An 18660-nucleotide genomic window follows, 5' to 3' on the forward strand; every position below is an offset into this window, starting at 1 on the left:
CTCCACTGCTGGGCACAGGTGCGACGGGGGTGACTGAAGAAACCTGCCCATTGTTTTAACTACTGCATTGATAAGTCATACAGCCGTAGATGTGACCAGTTGCCAACACCCTGATTATGTGGCCATTGTTCAAAATCAACATACATTCCTACATCAATTGGATTAACTGGCTAATGATTCATCCAGAGCGTTCATTGCCCAGATGAACTATTAACTTCTTCTTGGTTCTTTCGGTAAAGTCACGTAGAAGGGAAATAATAAAATAATAAAAAATAATAAAATAAAATTCTCACGACGTTTCGGCCACAACACAAGCAGCCGTCCTCAGGTGAAGAAACAGAGCTGTCGGGAAGACAGCGCTCCAATGAACACCGCTAAACTTGGCAGCGTTTTTTTTGCCAGTCATGAGATACTGTATTTCTCTGCAAGCAAGTGTGCTTAAGCACGTGCTTTGTCCTTAGAACTTTAATGCAGGCAGGTGATCCCTCACCAGAATTGGGCAAAGAATGACCAACTCTAGCAGAGGTCAAGGGCCCCTGCAACATCCACAGGGCGAGGGCAAGCCCGCCCAGAGTGCCCCGGCAAAAAGGTTCGGCAGGAATCAGGCGCGAGTCCAACGCCAGACTCGTAAGCAAGGGCGCCGGACCTCACCTTCCGAACAGCTCTACGTCGTGCTTTGTACTGCGTACTATTGGGCACGACGTCCGACGTTTCGGCGCACGTGCTGACAGCGACTCCAAGAAGTGATCCGAGCATCTCGCTATCTGCCCCACGGCCCAGCGGTAGGTTGCGCCGCCGCTTGTTGCGGAGGTTCGTGGTCACCCACACCGCCCCCCGCCCCCCCCCCGCGATGAATACTGCTACGTGCATTCGTGGTAACAAACACGAGGGCGGAAGTGCGCGTCGTCAGCTTCCCGTGGTGGAAGTCATTCACAAGACTACGCCATCGTGTGTCGGCGTCATCGTCCACAGTTGCCAAATTTGTTTCAATTGGACCCCAAAATGGCTCAATTGGTTTATAAATAGCAATCACCGGGCCACCCCGGTCTGAAAAAAACCTCGCCAGGACCCTCCTTGGTAAAAAAAAAGGTGAAAGAAATAGACAATATCAATGAAATGGACAGGACAAAGGACAGAGTTACAAACGAAACTCACAGAATAAATGAGAAGCAGACAATATAAACGAGACGACCAATAAAACAGTATAAGAGATAGGAATGATGAAAGTTTGACAACCTATATGACACAGGCAGCACATGAGAGACAGAACAAATGATAGGAACAATATAAACCTGACATATACAATATATATTTAAAAAATAACAACGATGTTTTAATTGAATCGCGACAAGTCATGGAGTCGCTTGGGAGGTGTGGCATTGTATTTGTTGTAGTTCGAATGGCAAGCCATGGAGACTATCCTCGGCAGGCGTACGCGCTACGGGGTGCCTCACCTGCCGGACCTCCCAGTTCACATTCCACTGCTTCATGTTGCTGAAGCGGTAGGTCTTGATGGCATCACCCGTGGACAGGTCCATGCGGATGAGCCGGTTGTAGGCGATGCCCATCATCTCTTCTTTCTTGGCACCGCGGAATCTGGGTGGCAACACAGAACAGGACCACACGAAAACCCAGGTCACGAAAAAGGAGAATCACGAACGTAGCTTCCAATAATAACTATCTACATGTGGAGTATACTCTTTGGTTCTATTCGGTAAAGTCACGTAGGTGACTTCTTGGTTCTTTACCAACGCTGTCCTCTGGGCAGGTTGGTCCCTTCACCTGATGAAGGCCACTTGTGTTGTGGCCGAAACGTCGTGATTTTTGTTTATTTTTTACCTATGTGACTTTACCGAATAGAACCAAAGAGTATAGATCCTTGCAGTCACGAAAGCTTCAAATCTACGTGTGGAGTGACTGTGATCTCGGGTGGGAGTGAAAATCCAAAAAGAACAGAGCAATGCCTCATATTCATACTGCATACCGTTCATTCAACAGATACATTAACACAATAGCTTTACCTAAAAATGCAAATTGGCTATTGGATATTAAACAAACCCGATTCCTTCACGCGTCTTAGACTGAACACCACATCAAATAACATTGGTTTGCGGAGCAATGTTACTCTGATTTAAAAAAAAAATGTTTACCGTAAATGCTAAGCTATGTTGAAATGCAACTAATATGCGACAAAAAACTTTCTTTTAAATAATCTTTAAAACAATCAAACCGTTGTTGTATTTCGTCTACAGCTGCCACCGTTTCTGCTGTAGATCAAACCTGGACGTAGTTTTTTCAGTCACCTTAAATCTGACAATACTGTGCAGTTACACTTTGATACAATTTAGTACAATACCAGTACCGAAGCTCGGTTCAAATCAATTCCTGCCACCCCAACCAGCGATGCCAATTCCTGGAGATTTGGAAACCCCAGTTTATTCCCTGTTTCCATGTGTTCATATGTATTCCCAGCACACATGCTTTCTTTGTGGACTAGTCAGCGTTCCTCCATTTTCCTCGTCAGTGTCAATGTTTCTAGAGCTGCATGTCATCCCGCACCTCACATTATCACGGTTGGCTACATACGAAAGAAGTTCAACGTACAACATACATCGGGGGTCACTAGCTAGTAAACTCTTGACCCTCCTTGTTCTTGTCCTCTACTGTTAAATCGCAGTTAAAATTGTTACCAGGCACATTCCTTCGTATTGGGATTTTAATTGAATTCGAACTTTAAATACAGCCGCATCAAGACAATGTTTACACACAACAGTTTGTTTCAGAGATACATTTTTTTCGTACAACGCTAGTGAGTGAAACCAATACATGCAGCAATACATGAAACAAAAACGAAAACATACACCAAGCACGACCAGCCCACTGCATAGGGCAGTGAATGCCCTTGAAAACAGAAATATCAACCCATAATTAGATCAAATATGAGCTAACAGTGCTTAACAAGGAGCGTATTGTTTTTATTTCAAACCACACTATACTGTAAGGGTATAATTTCCACTTCGTTACTCAGTCATGTTATGACATTGGTGGCCTGTATCCAAACGTTGGAAAACAACAGTGTCCGGATTCTAAAAAGAGGTTATAAATATCGAAGTTCCATAATACTACGTGTGAAACTGATCACAGGAGTTGGGAATGACAACCCTGTGAATAAGAAAGACAAATTAGCCTCCATTTTACTCACCAGACTATGGTTGGGACAAGTTCGATCGTCACATGCCCGTAGAGGCCAGCACAGCGCTTTTGGAAGTACTGGAGACAAGCATGATAGAATTTATGGTGGAGGCCCTGCCAGGTCCTCATTCCAATCAATATTTTCCACCAAAGCAATCCACTCGGATGAAAGTTTTTTTTTTCTTCCGATCAGTGGTAGTAAAATATCCTGTCAGTTTGCATCAAAATGCTATTTACTGTTAACTGAAGTACCAACGACTCCTTAACGAGGGTCGTAATGACACACTGATTATAACAGATTTCAAAACCCACATTTCTTAAGCTCTCATATTGCACGTGTAAGAATCAAAGTATGTTTTAATTTGTATTCCTATGTTGTATGCAATGGTTTCATGTGGCCCATGCAGCCACAGGAGGCTGATGCGTGCACTATACAAAAAGAGATAACATTTTTTAATCAAATCAAGACCCCGACACAGTGAGGGAAAAAAGTATTTGATCCCCTGCTGATTTTGTACGTTTGCCCACTGACAAAGAAATTATTAGTCTATCATTTTAATGGTAGGTTTATTTGAACAGTGAGAGACAGAATAACAACAACAAAATCCAGAAAAACGCATGCCAAAAATGTTATAAATTTATTGGCATTTTAATGAGGGAAATAGGATTTGACCCCTCTGCAAAACATGACTTAGTACTTGGTGGCAAAACCCTTGTTGGCAATCAGAGGACAGACGTTTCTTATAGTTGGCCACCAGATTTGCACACATCTCAGGAGGGATTTTGTCCCACTCCTCTTTGCAGATCTTCTCCAAGTCATTAAGGTTTCGAGGCTGACGTTTGGCAACTCGAACCTTCAGCTCCCTCCACAGATTTTCTATGGGATTAAGGTCTGGAGACTGGCTAGGCCACTCCAGGACCTTAATGTGCTTCTTCTTGAGCCACTCCTTTGTTGCCTTGGCCGTGTGTTTTGGGTCATTGTCATGCTGGAATACCCATCCACGACCCATTTTCAATGCCCTGGCTGAGGGAAGGAGGTTCTCACCCAAGATTTGACAGTACATGGCCCCGTCCATCGTCCCTTTGATGCGGTGAAGTTGTCCTGTCCCCTTAGCAGAAAAACACCCCCAAAGCATAATGTTTCCACCTTGACGGTGGGGATGGTGTTCTTGCGGTCATAGGCAGCATTCCTCCTCCTCCAAACACGGCGAGTTGAATTGATGCCAAAGAGCTCCATTTTGGTCTCATCTGACCACAACACTTTCACCCAGTTTTCCTCTGAATCATTTAGATGTTCATTGGCAAACTTCAGACGGGCATGTATGAGTGCTTTCTTGAGCAGGGGGACCTTGCGGGTGCTGCAGGATTTCAGTCCTTCACGGCGTAGTGTGTTACCAATTGTTTTCTTGGTGACTATGGTCCCAGCTGCCTTGAGATCATTGACAAGATCCTCCTGTGTAGTTCTGGGCTGATTCCTCACCGTTCTCATGATCATTGCAACTCCACGAGGTGAGATATTGCATGGAGCCCAAGGCCGAGGGAGATTAACAGGTCTTTTGTGTTTCCTCCATTTGCGAATAATTGCACCAACTGTTGTCACCTTCTCACCAAGTTGCTTGGCAATGGTCTTGGAGCCAATTCCAGCCTTGTGTAGGTCTACAATCTTGTCCCTGACATCCTTGGAGAGCTCTTTGGTCTTGGCCATGGTGGAGAGTTTGGAATCTGATTGATTGATTGCTTCTGTGGACAGGTGTCTTTTATACAGGTAACAAGCTGAGATTAGGAACACTCCCTTTAAGAGTGTGCTCCTAATCTCAGCTCGTTACCTGTATAAAAGACACCTGGGAGCCAGAAATCTCTGATTGAGAGGGGGTCAAATATTGTTATTTCTTATTACTTATTTCCCTCATTAAAATGCAAATCAATTCATAACATTTTTGACATGCGTTTTTCTGGATTTTCTTGGTGTTATTCTGTCTCTCACTGTTCAAATAAACCTACCATTAAAATTATAGACTGATCATTTCTTTGTCAGTGGGCAAACGTACAAAATGAGCAGGGGATCAAATACTTTTTTTCCCTCACTGTATGTGACAATAAGTTTAATTGCGAGCTGCAGTGAATTGCTACACTGCAAGCAATTACCAATGGCGTACATGGGTAATAATTGGAGCCAAGCCTCAAGGACCAAAAAAAGCACGCGTGCAAACCACGTCAATTCCGCTTGTTACAATGATCGCAAGGCACGGCCATCAAAAGGACCCAACAACAACAACAACCATGACTTGCTGGGGAAAATCCGAAGTCCGTTTAAGAGAAGCCTGTGTCGAAGCAGCTCTTGGCTAGAAGGCGTTCCTGTACCTTTAAACACTTACACGGCCATGCAGTAGTGGCGGCGTCAAGTTAAGTGTAACCACCAGGAGACCGCTCCCCTCTTGCCGAGTGTGCGAGCACACGGGGGATGAGTTGGCACGTGTTCTAACTTAAGGCCCAGCTGCCACACTCCATCCACAACCAATGCATTAATCAACTTTACGGTCATTCTGGTCACCTCAACCAGAACGGGCCTCGCCGAATTCCTTCGCGAGCGCACGCACGCAAAAGAAAAAAAACACACCCGACGGAGAATACACGCGATACACGCGCTCTCGACGCGAGATGGGATCATCAGATGGGTGGTCCGCATTCAGCTCGTTGGTATTCAGTGGGTTCACGGGGACCCTACATAGCCAAGAGAGGCTGCTACCATTCGTCACAATGCGTAAAAAAAAATCGATTAACAAACTGAATTGTAAAAAATCGTTGACTCACAAGGAGAGTCCAAACTGCATTGCAGTGAAGCTGCTTAACATGATCACGCTGCGGAAGTTTGTACAGTGTACCAATGGTAAACTTGTCACTGCGACACAGAGGAGCAATGCACAATTGAGGCTTCAACCAGCATTGTGTCCTCTTGCAGGGTAAACAGGAAGTTGGTATTTAGCGAAGTGCGTCTTGGGAAAATTACGGGGCATTTTGTCGCTGCTGGAAAATGTGGCAGCGGGCAGGATAAGAATTTATTTCTGCCAGATGTAGCCGGCAATGTTATGGAAACCACATGGAGAGAGACATGCTGAGCTCGAATCGTACATTCTTCTGCCTGCCGCAAAGGACCGTACACAAATGATGAAGCACATTTTTTTTTCTCCCCAACTTTAAATTAGTTCTTGATTTTAAAAACACCCAGATCGACAACGGTTAATGTCACTGTGTCTCAAGGCACTATTCGAAAATGAAGAGCTACGTTGGGATAGGAGGAGAGGGGTTGTGATGGGGAGACGAGGGAGGAGAAAGGAAGGAGCATTCACCACCGTGATATAGCCCAGGTCGCAGAAAGCAGGGCCCAGCATAAAAAAATAGGCATAATATTCGTAAAAATGTTTTAAAGTTGTGTAAACAGGCATTATATTGCTGGACAATACCGTATTCCCTCGTAATTCGCAAGGGATATGTTCCGGAGATGTGAATAGCATTTAATGAATTACCTTAAATAAATTAATAAATACGTTCTCCCTCATCACTTTATTTCATCACTTTCCCTCTCTCTCTCGATGCAGTCTTGTCGAGTTGCAGAAGCGATTCGCGGATAGCCAAAAATAACGGATAGCAAATTCGTGAATAACAAGAAAATGCTGTACTCAAGTTTCAAACGTATATTTTTAGACGTAACGTTAATTGAAATGGTTACGCATACGATTAAGTGTTTTGGTTTGAGGTTTTGGGCTTGTGGTTTTACCCACCTGTAAACATCAATACGGCATTCTATACGAGCCCACGCACGTTGCTGGAGGTGACTGCATTATTCATCGTTTTATTTTCCCGAGTACAAATGTGGGAGGAGATGCGAGAGGAAATGCCTCCTACGAACAGAGGAAGGAAGGGCATCATCCTAACTCATCCCTCAGGAATTAACAAGGAACATTCAGCAGAGTATGTTACCACCATTTCATAAGTAAGGCAATCACTGCTAAATCAAAGCCAATCAAGCCATCTAAATATGCCAGTCTGAGCTTTAGGATGCACATGGTAATGCACATCTATGCTTTTTGAAGAAAAAAAATGTGGGCGACTACAATGGAATGTTTTTAAAGACAAATACTATTAATAAATATACATTTGCAATGTGGAGTTGAATAAAGACAACAGCAGAAATGCTTCTCAACTACTTGAGAACAAGAATCCATTGGGATCTCTCGCAGAGCAGTGCGATCATCCTCTTAGAGAACGGCCCACTGAAGCGGATATCATAGAGCTACCGCCTAGTGAGATTTCTTCAAGTGACCTCATATTCGACACAGTCAGGGGGAGGGGCAGCCCTTTCTTTGCCACCCACTCTGCTATTTAGTGATGTTCAACACATGGCCATCAAACTAATAGTTCTAAATCTCAGGAGGTGGAATTTAGTCAAATGTAAGTGTTTAAACAGTTTTTTAAGGCGATGTTTTTACACGGTTGTTGGTGACCAGGCCGAGACCATTAATTCACTATGCTTGAGAACAGTTTACTCATAGGCTTAGCTTTGAACCCAGGATCTCAACGGTGCCTGCACCTGAACACTCAGACCTCTGGAACCACCCAGCCCATACTCTTTGGTTCTATTCGGTAAAGTCACGTAGGTAAAAAATAAAATAACAAAAATCACGACGTTTCGGCCACAACACAAGTGGCCTTCATCAGGTGAAGGGACCGTGCTGTCATGAGGACAGCGTTGGAGTGAAAACAGCCAAGCCCAGGTCGCATCCTTTACGCTGTGTGGGAGGAACCAAAACGCTTGACCAAGGAATTAGCGTAAAAATGAGCACGATGTACATAGGAGGTGCATGGGCCATGATGGACCAGGAGCGAGTGGAGTGAGTGAGTGGAGTGAGTGGAGTGAGTGAGTGGAGTGAGTGAGTGGAGTGGAGTGAGTGGAGTGAGTGAGTGGAGTGAATGAGTGGAGAGAAATAAGCAGCTGTGAAAGTTTGGGATACCACTAGCCCATCTTTTGAAATTATTTTACAGACCTCCACAGTTTAATATTATGAGCATTTTAAAAATGCCCATTAGCCCGAGAATAAATGAGGGTGTTCTGACAGAGGGTATGAAAAGGTCACTGCCACTGCACGGTGAGAAAATCGAAATTAATTTGGGCTCAATTTTGCTCCAAGCAGTTGGTGATATTTCCCCCTTGCGGCTTTGGAATTTGATGACGTTCGGCCTGTTGCGGTTGGCGTCGCCGGTGTTCAAAGCGACCACATCAGCGGCACGTGCGGCTACATCAAAACCGCCGGGCGGGCGCAGCCGTCCGTCACCGGTAACAAGCAGCATGCAAAGGCGCAGAGCAGACTTGAAGCGGCCAGCAGCCGCAGCGATTATGGAAAGGCCTTCCATCACGTTTGCCGGCGGTGGCGGCTGAGAGGCCAGTGCAAGAGGGCCTTGAGTATACGACGAAAACTTTACAGAATAAAACTATGAGGACGCGTTTCTCTCCTCGTCCGGGCATCGTGCCGAACAACATGCGGCAACAACCTGAAAACACATCGGAGAGATAGTTTCTACTGCTCTCCCATGACCTGGCTTCCCCAACACCGGTAATATGCAAAATTCCCTGTCTTTTCATAGTTTGTGCTGGAGAGATCTGTCCGGATTAGACAGTGATATTGCCTGAATGCGGCCACGTGGGTATGGCTGAGGCTCGTTATAAATAATGAAGGGACGTTAACATTGCCTTCCTGTCTCACGTGTGGGTGCTATACATCTTGCGACAGATTCTTACGGCAGTAAAACCAGTGGCCCCACAAGACACGGCCAATTGAACCACCTGCTCGCTATGAGACGCATCCTCCAAAGCCAAGAAAACAACTGGCAGCAATACAGATAGTCAATGGCTATCACGCATGAAGACGTAAAAACAAGATAAGCAATGCAGGGATCCCACGAACAGAGCCACCTTGCTGGTTTATTCAAATTCTGCATTCTATATATTTACATATTTTTACAACGGGTGGTTAAAACAAATCTTTAGGCACGTTCACCTGACAATTTGACGTCAAACTGAAGCTTTATTACGCGAGAATGTACGTATGTTAAACTACTTTCACACCATATGTAGCCAACCGTGATAATCGGAGGTGCGGGGGGAAGAACAACAAACCAAACATAAAAAGCAGTTCTACAAACAATAGTTTTCCATCTAGATTTAAAAGTGCAAAGCTCCAGTGGCTTCCTAATATCGGAAGGAAGAGCGTTCCAGACGGCTGCAGAAGCGCCCCTGAAAGCACGGGATGCGGTGACCGAATGCACGCAAGGTAGGGATCTCACGACAACTTTTAAGAAAGGCAGGGCTGAACATCTAAGTGCAAAACTAAGGGGCAGGGAGGAAGCTTACCACCAAATATGGAAGCCCTTCACTACTTCTCCACCAGTGAGCATTGATTCTTAAGAGCATTCATGGCAGCATTTAAGCACCCCGCTCCCTCCCTCACTTTTTTTTCTTCTCCTACAGAGGTCTCAGAGCTTGGGAAGACACGAGCGTTGTCGAGTTCATAGAAAGTTTCTTGAAATGTGCGGCTTAGTCAGGTTTCCATTGCACTGTAATCTGTAATGTGTCTGTGCTGACGTCAACGCTCTTTCGTATCCTCTGTGGTGTTGGACAAGAGTCGTTTTGTTCGTCGAAAATACTTTTGGGGGAAAAAAATAAAAAGGCAGAGGGGGCTTGGGCAAGGACGCGTCACGAGGAGCGACGATGACCCTGGAGGTCGAGACGAATCACAGCAGCAGGCCGAGAACCAAACAAAGCCTCCCAAGGCCACCGTGCAGACGGAGCGATGGAATCGCTGGGTGCAGACGGAGCGATGGAATCGCTGGGTGCAGCCGGTTGCGAGATAGATCGTTACACGTGGCAGGACGGTGAGAGACAGCGAGAGATGATGGTGGGGTTTTGGGAAGGCCTTCGTTCAGCAGTTGATCGATCGATTGCATTTAGACAATGTATAATCCACATTTTAATGGTATTTGGTTAAAATCTTAATAGCACTCACATTGGAAGTGAGTATATTAGAACGTAAAAAAGTAAATGTCAACACAAAGGTGCATTCCACTCTCCAAACACTTCTGACAACGGGAAAACATTTTCACTTCCTGCATATGTCCTACACACGCTCACGCTTGCACTCAATTCAATCCTTTAAAATCAACTCGTAAAGGAGGCACCGCGGTTGATCCACCTAAAACGCAGCGCTATTCTCAACAACACAACCTTTTTCTTTTCTGCCATCTTCGGTGGTGCGAACGTAGCTAAGGGTGGGGGGGGGGTGACCTGCGGGCCCACACACAAGGAAAGCGGGGGGGAGTGGGGGGGGGGACCTTTGGTCTCGGTCCCGACCCTCCCCACCCCGCTCCCGGAACGTCCGCAGCCAAAGGCTTCGCGCTCTGCTTGCGGCAGACAAACCCAAACAAACGCCAACCAATGCCACACACCCACCTGACCACGAAGTGCGTGATGCCAAACTCGGGTAGCGACTGCCACGCCTGGATGAAGCGCATCTTGGCCTCCACGAGGCTCATGTGCGACACGTTCTGGTGAGCCTCCAGGATCCGCGCCGTCAGCTGCGGGAAGCAACGGCGGGAATCGTGAGCGCCTTACGGCTGTCGCGGCACGCGGCTGTGCCCGTGATGGATCACGTAAACGTTCTCGTGCGTGGGGCTGATCATCCATTTGGGATTGTGTTATTCATCGGCAACTTTTTGAGCACTGAAGCTGTGGGACTTGCATTTGCCCTGTAGGGTCTCATCAGCAGTGAGGCTTGTGAGACCAATACTGAGGGGTTGCCAGATGTTACTGCCATGACCACGTCCCTCTCCTCTTCGCAATGTGTCCAGCAAAGGAATGCCGACATGGACAGAGGCATGCTTGCGAATGTATTTATTTATTTGTGTATTGCCCTCGCTGCTGCACGGCAGTGCACCGTGATCACCGATTCTCGCGAGCATGCATGCTAACGCCAAGCCCTCGTGCCTGGTAAAAACTTCCAACATATTTGTGACGCATCCGCAAGGGTATTCGTAAAAAAAACCTAAAGCCTTTACACTGCATGGTCACTGCCAGGGGCTACAGATGGTATTGATAACATCGGCATTTCAAAGATTACAAAACATCAAAGGAAACACAATAATGAGGTTCCATTCTAAAAAAAAAAAACTTTTACAAGTCATTGCCTCCAGGTTAGAAGTACTCACAAAAGTTATTCCACTCAATGGCCACGTGTCAGTCTCACGTTTTAAATGATTCAAGAAATGCGTTAGAATTCACGTGCACATTTACAGCTCGTGTTGTCAATCCCACCCCATGCTGTGGGGGTCGTGGGAGTCATCTGACCATACTTCACCACGCTGGCCAGCAGTGTAGGTTGGTGAAGGTGGGGATAGGAGTTTGGAATGTACAACAATGGATTTGCTGCCCAGCCCACAACTCCTACCACACCTGTCCGCACCGACAATTTAGCACGTTTGGCTACGTATGGTGCGGAAGACGTTCAACACACATACACACACGGTGGGTCACTCATCCAAAAGTTATCCAAGGCTCAACCATGCTGAGCTTTTCCGAGATCTGACAAGATCGGGCACGCATTCGGGATGATGCGGTCATAGATGTCACAATGTCAGTGTATTTAGTGGAGGAAACACACTTCCACACGTGTGACTTAACCCATGCAAGCATGCACACTTACCAAGTCTCGCACAGAAACCGTCTGAAAGATGCAGTTCAGGAGCAAGCGGAGGGAACCCAAAGACCCAAGAGAAAGATAAAAGTGAAAAAACAGGGCAGCACCAAGCAGCAACATTGACGCAGTTTTATTTGAGAGGATACCAAGATACGAGCTCAAGATGTGTGCAGGTGTTACCGTATGCTGCCATATCACGAGAAGGTTACATAGGAAAGTATGCCGCTATATTCCAGAGTGATTTATATGGTGCGTGATAACAAGCACATGCTGATTAACCTGCACTTCAAAACATGTAATGATATACCGATGCTATGGAGGCATTCACTGCTTTTTAGTATGAATCACCGACTGCAATGAAATGCAATCATCATTTAACAGGCACCTTTCATTGCCTAGGTCCCCTGCCTGGCTCGTTAGGTTGGCCCACCCAGGCAAGAGAAGAGGGCTGGGGTCAGGCCTCCTAGCCTCTACTTTATCACACAGACATGGGCTGTCACATTCAACAGTTGCGAAAAAGAAGCAACAAAGTCGTGGTGTTTAACATAGGACATTGCACGATACTCCAACAATGCAAAAATGTTGTGTGCAAGAAAATTTCACTTTCATTCATCCTGTATTTGAATTTGACATATATACCCTGTTTACACACGAGTGCAATATAGTCACTATAACACTATAATGTGCCTGTAAACGTAATTGTACTCGGATCAGTTTAAACAAAATTTTCCCGAGTCATCCTCAGCTACATGGAATGTGTTATTTAACACCGATTTATGATTTTGAGCAGTATATTAATTTCATACGGTGACGACCAAGTTGTTTTTGCTCCAACTTCGATTCGCCTGACTGCTGCCCCTCATTCTATTCGTTGTGCCCTCGTCATTTCTGGTGTCCCAGGTTTCTGTTGCAAATGACACTCCTATCCTTGTCCCTTGAGTTCTCACCTGGGTAACAAATAAACTAGGACTTACCTTGACGTGCACGCATTAAAAGAAAATCTACGGTGCAATGTCGACACTCCTGATGAAGCGAGACAGCCTCGAGACGCGCATCACCAACTAAGACCCGCTCGAAACCCGCTCCCGCTCACCTGCTTGGCCTTGTACTTCTTCATGTAGCGAGGACACACGAACGACTCGGGGTTGATGTCGGGCACGTTCTGCGGAGAGATGCTCTGTGGCTCCAGGCTCACGTTCTGCATCTTCAGGAAGGTGAGGATGCTGTTCACCTCGCCCGCGTAGGAGCTGTCCGCCATGGTCTTGCCCTTGGAGGCCAAGCGGCACGCCGCCATCCACTCCGCGTACTGCTTCTCCTGAGCGCCGGACGGGTCACGCCAATTTCATTTTCGTTGAGCGAAAAAAGTTCACACGTACATGCATATTGGTAATTCAGGGGGCGAGTCTCCCCATAGGATGACCAATGTTGACTTCCCCCACATAGTGGTACCTATTTTATTGACCAAGAGGGGATGATGGTGATTTGTAATATACTCTTGTACCACTCTTGGTTGAGTGTGGAAATACTGGACTTGTGACCTCCTCACTCCGGATTAAATGTTATAGCCAAGTATAAATAGTGCGGCCCTTTAGAGGAAATGACGAAAATATGTCATTGTCTAAAATAGGATAGAAAAAACATGCTGATGCAGAGATGGAAAAAAGGAGCAGACAGTATTTATTTATGAAATACATTGCGAACAAAACAACTATATATAGGTAACTGAAAGCAAACTAAATAAAAAGCGGAAAAAGTTGATGATTGAATGGAAATGAAGGCGTCAACACAAGCATTGTAAATCAATACACAAAGCCAACACAAACATGGGAACCAACCTCAAACAACGGGGTACACATACAGCGCAGACACTCCCATTCAAGGGCCAAGAAGACAGCACTCATTGAGCAGAAATTGATGCTGCACCTCGAGTCAGCCGGTTAAAAGAAACTCGATGACATTTTACAGAGGTACTTAAGCTCATAACCTGACTCTCACTCGTCAAAAAAAAATATCTAACGTGCCTCTCCCTTTAAACTTTACGATTGGATTAAGCTGTTCCTAGAGTGCTCCTCGGTGCAGCACTGATCCAGGAGGTAACTTTACATCTCAAGCACGCAGCTGCACACACACAACTCCGGCACTGGCTGACCCATGGCACGTGTTTGCCAAGACACGTGCCGGTCGCAGCAATGCCAGTGTGGGTTCCATCTCCACGCTACCGTACACTTGCGTGTAACCTGGAATGTGAAGCCGTGTCAACAAACAGATTAGAGGCTCTTCAAAGGCTGGGACATCTCAATTATGACATTCGCCAAGGAGGCCGCTCTTGTGTGATCACATGCTATAATATGAGGCAACAATGCATTGATGCAGGGCATGCGAGAATTAAATAAGATTCTTAGGCTCAAAATACAAGCATCGAATTGTGCATTGTATATGAGGGGTTCATGTAACATCTGAAGCTGTAAAACATTTATATTTAATCGGACCGCAAACTTGAAGCATGACGGTTTTACATGGCTAATGGAATGAAGAAAACTAAAAAAAAACGAGACCAAATTCAATCAATTATTGAATAAAATTGTGACCCCCTAATCGTGACAATTCGGTGAGGTATGTATTGATAATAGGGTTTCCCCTTTTTTCTGGTAACAAAACAGGTGTTAAGATGTTAAAACACCAAACTGAAACTTTTAACAAGGAATCATGTCTGCATTAACCACAATACTTGTGGTCAGAATGCAAACACGCCTCTGGTCTAACACCGTTTGAGACGAGGCTCGAAAGAAATGTCTCTAGTGTGGACCAATCTGTTTCAAGGACAATGCAAACATTTATCAGACTACGTTTTTTGTTTGCATTCTGACCACAAGTATTGTGGTTATTGCAGCCATGATTCCTTCTAAAAGGTTTCAGTTTGGTGTTTTAACATCTTAACACCTGTTTTGTTGCCAGAAAAAAAAGGGGAAAAACCTATTTTCACATTTTGGTACTGGCAAAGGAGATCCCATGATGAGGAATGTATTGTCAAATGCCTACTACTACTATGTATATGACGAATTTTACAGGGATAATAAAACATTTTTTTAAACATTTTAAAATGCTTTAAGCTTGTTCTGAAAAGGTTTCACAAACCTCCTACCTATGTATCGCTTAATTTAACACAGCCAAAATAATTTTGAAGACAGTGTCACGAAAGCCACTTTCCATTAAGTTTTTCAAAGACACGTAGTGTGGATAGCGAATCCTGCTTAATTTGTGAGTAAAAAACAAGCCATCTGCTTTGGTGCAATGGTCGGCATACACAACTTAAAATCGAGAGGTCGATGGTTTGAAATCCTGGCGTGGCAGCTATCTGCAGGTCACAATGGGGTAAAGTGTGGGTATACTCCCCCACAGCTTCCAAGGCATCTGGCCAGCATAGGAAGAGGCTGCCAAAATGTAATCTAGAGTCTCTCTATAGAAGACCCTCGTGGAGGCCTTTCTGCCAGCAGTGCCATTTTTCATTTTTATTTTACCAGGTAAGGCCCATTGAGCTATAGAGCTCTTTTTCAGAAGCGACCTGGCCACATATGATAGCTCAAGGGAGGGGCGTATCATGTGGAAATGTATAGCACGCAAATACTCTGAACGCATGTTTCTAAATGTAGAGGGAAAAACCGGAGGACCCGGAGTAAAATCCACGCGACCACGGGGAAAGCATGCAAACTCCAAATATATGGGCACCAGGGTCGGGATCGAACCTACGACCTCCTGTATACCAGGCGAGGTAGTTAACATCTCCTAGCCACTGCATGCAATAGCAGGGCTGTGCCTCTACCTTGACTTTTTCCTCAACAAGATATTTGTTTTTTTTTTAAATAAGCCAGCAGGGAAACACTTGGCATATTGAAAAGAACAATTTACACTCGAGTGGAAGGTCGATCAGATAAATCAGAACCGAGCTTTTGTCTGTAAAGCTCTCAATCGGCAAGCGAGCACACCTTGAAAGGGGAAAAACAGGTGACCCCCCCATCCAAACTCATTTCATCTCTTGCGCAGCATGTCCAAGTGTTATTTTATGGCACAACACTGCCATAAACATCAGTGACTGCTCTTGTTTTCTTGGCCATTACTGTTTAACTATGGGTTGGCAATTCATGTGGGCGGGTATTCGTGGCGCCTGCTTCCAGTTTAATGTTTTCCCAAGGTTTGAGTATCAGATCTTTGTAGTTTATTTCTGCCAATGGCTATATCTACGTTTTATTTATTGTTGCTTAACTTTTTAAATTTGTATTCCTGGTGCAGTTAAGTAGATTTTTTTTGCTCCCTGTTTTTACAAAATCTTGTTTTTCCCTTTCACCAAAATACCATGCGGTTTTGCCAGTTCCAACTGTACATGATGTTGAACACACAATTTGTCCGTGATGCAATTAAAAAAAGGGACATTTGTCTCTTTATAAAGGCATCTGTTTGTTGACAATGCTACACATTGGACTCTCAACTGAGAGTAGCTAAGGATTCCAAATGGGATTCCCACTTAAGGTGGACAAAGGTATGAATCATCCCGTTTATCCACCATCAACAGGCACTATCTAGAGCTCTCTGTATGGCAGGAGGCCCTTCTGCCAACAGTGGCATAGGCAACTAATTGCAGGGCTGCACTTTTACCTTCTATCGAACTTAAAGTGCAGCTGATGACTTAAGTGGTTAACCGCACTTAGTCTATTTACACTGCGCTTGTGATAGGATCAGCATGGAGAAGTACAGTCAAATAACTCGCATGATGTGCACTGTTTTGGGAAGCTCTCATTCAGCAGCGATTCGTCCAAGGACCACACATGTACTTGTGGTAACGAGTAATGGGCGAGGCATCCCTGCTCAATACAACTCACAACACCATCGTGAAGAACCAACGTTCCTTGAAGGAGACAATAGCCCCACCCCCATCCACCCGCACCAACTCAGTTCAGAGTGGCAGAACATTGTGGACGGGACACACCTCTGCAATATACTGCTAAAGCGTGGCCATAAAAGTAAAAAAATAAAAAAAACTTCAATCAGATACACGAGCACAATGCTTTCACTCGACCAGTGTCGTCCTCAAGAGAAAGCCACACTACCACGGCAGGCTCAACAGGCGACCCACCGGGTAAACACACGGCAGCGCTGTGCTCCGTTGCCACAGTGCAGTGGCTACTTACACTCTCACAACGGAGCCAGACTTCAGTCATGCCCTCGGTAACTGGCACCAACAGTTTGATGTTAAACTTCTGTGCAGCTATGTTGACGTCCGGAATGACTTCACATCCTGCAATTCACACAGGACATCACACGGACAATTCCTTTATACATTTATCCATCCAATTATTCACTGGAACATTGACGAGCGGTGTAACGACCAATCGATGTTGATTCTTAAGGCTCACACAATATTACCTTGTAAGAATCAAGTTGATGAAAATTACAGATGCAAATGATGGGGTGGATTGGTGGCGCAGTGGCAAAAGCACCGAACTTTAAAGCCAGTCACCAGAGTTTGATTCCCAATCACTCTTTAACATTACTGGTGAATGATGTCAGAAGCGATCCTAGGTCCTCACTTCACTAGCCTGCACCGACCAGCATGGTGAAGTATAGTCAAACAACAACACCCACGATTGATACGGTGTAGAGAGGTCTTCATCAAGCAGTGACTTGACAAAGTGCCGTCAATTACTATAATATATATTTATATGCAAATTGTATTCTCTTGTCAAATTTAAACTAAGCGAACAATACGGTATAATGGAGATCAGAAAACTGATAAAAAAATACAAACAATACAATAAAAACAAGATGACATGATAATCTGACACCCCGAATGGTGATTATTAATTTAAATGTCTGTTTGCTTCCACACAAAAAAGATGCTTGGCAGTAGCCAGCCAAGGACAAGCTTGCATCAAATATCCTGGGGCTCAAGCACAACTCGCAGCAAAGTGATGCAAACAGAAAACAGCCACTTTTGCTTGCCATGTTTTTGTCTGCAAGGTCACACAAGCCGATCTAGGACAGTGAACGCCACATGTACAAGATGACGGATTATAATCCGAGTCCACACGAGTCAAGGTCTCTCAGACAATGAACTCATTGAGCATGCGTTTGTATGCGTTCTTGCAGATATGAAAGCAACTTCCACAACAATCCTCTGAGAAACAGATAATTTTGTACGAGCCCACATTTGGCTAAAATTTCCCCGAAGCATTTGCCAATAACTTCTCCCAATTCTCTAACGCACAGAGGGGAAAATTCTCTATTGTATGATGGAACCCCCACTTATCCTGTGTCAATGTTTTTATAATGAATTAATTAATTTTTGCTTTGGTTCACTGTTGCAGGAAAAGCATCACGGAATACGTTATCTTGTCTCCATCCTCTCCATCTCTTCCCAAAGATCCCACTCCCACCATGTAGCCTTGGACACTGTTTGGGCCAGTTCTGTTAGTGAGCACCTATTAATGCCAATATCATATTCGATACAGAAGGTGTGGCCAGCGCCACACCCAGGCTTTTCTTTCCCCCCTGCCCCTGCTGATATTTACACGCTGCATCTGTTACGGATAATTTAAGGCCGAGTTGATCGAGAGGATGACCAAAACTAGTTCTGGTATCACAATCCAATGATGTTTGCCACATAGAATGCATTCCATGTCGCTGGGTTCATTGCGCAGTGCGCTATCCTAAGCATCACCACTCCCCACTC

The 18660-nt window shown here is 45.1% G+C and overlaps 1 protein-coding gene across 10 annotated transcripts in view; it reads right to left on the reverse strand.

Annotated features, from left to right (window-relative positions):
- Positions 1-18660, reverse strand: part of FERMT2 (FERM domain containing kindlin 2) — a 66186-nt gene that overhangs the window by 5846 nt on the left and 41680 nt on the right. For 8 of the 10 annotated variants that reach the window (XM_032955805.2, XM_032955806.2, XM_076067720.1 and 5 more), the window contains 5 exons: positions 17120-17226; positions 13030-13251; positions 11943-11963; positions 10694-10818; positions 1455-1596 (listed from right to left, as the gene is read on the reverse strand). In XM_032955805.2, coding sequence (XP_032811696.1) covers positions 1455-1596; positions 10694-10818; positions 11943-11963; positions 13030-13251; positions 17120-17226 — 617 coding nt within the window. The remainder of the gene's footprint in view (positions 1-1454; positions 1597-10693; positions 10819-11942; positions 11964-13029; positions 13252-17119; positions 17227-18660) is intronic. The other 2 variants (XM_032955807.2, XM_032955810.2) reach the window with 1 other exon arrangement.

The sequence above is a fragment of the Petromyzon marinus genome, chromosome 17 (genome assembly GCF_048934315.1).
Source record: "Petromyzon marinus isolate PM22_M1 ecotype Great Lakes invasive population chromosome 17, UKy_Petmar_22M1.pri1.0, whole genome shotgun sequence".
NCBI lineage: Eukaryota > Metazoa > Chordata > Hyperoartia > Petromyzontiformes > Petromyzontidae > Petromyzon > Petromyzon marinus.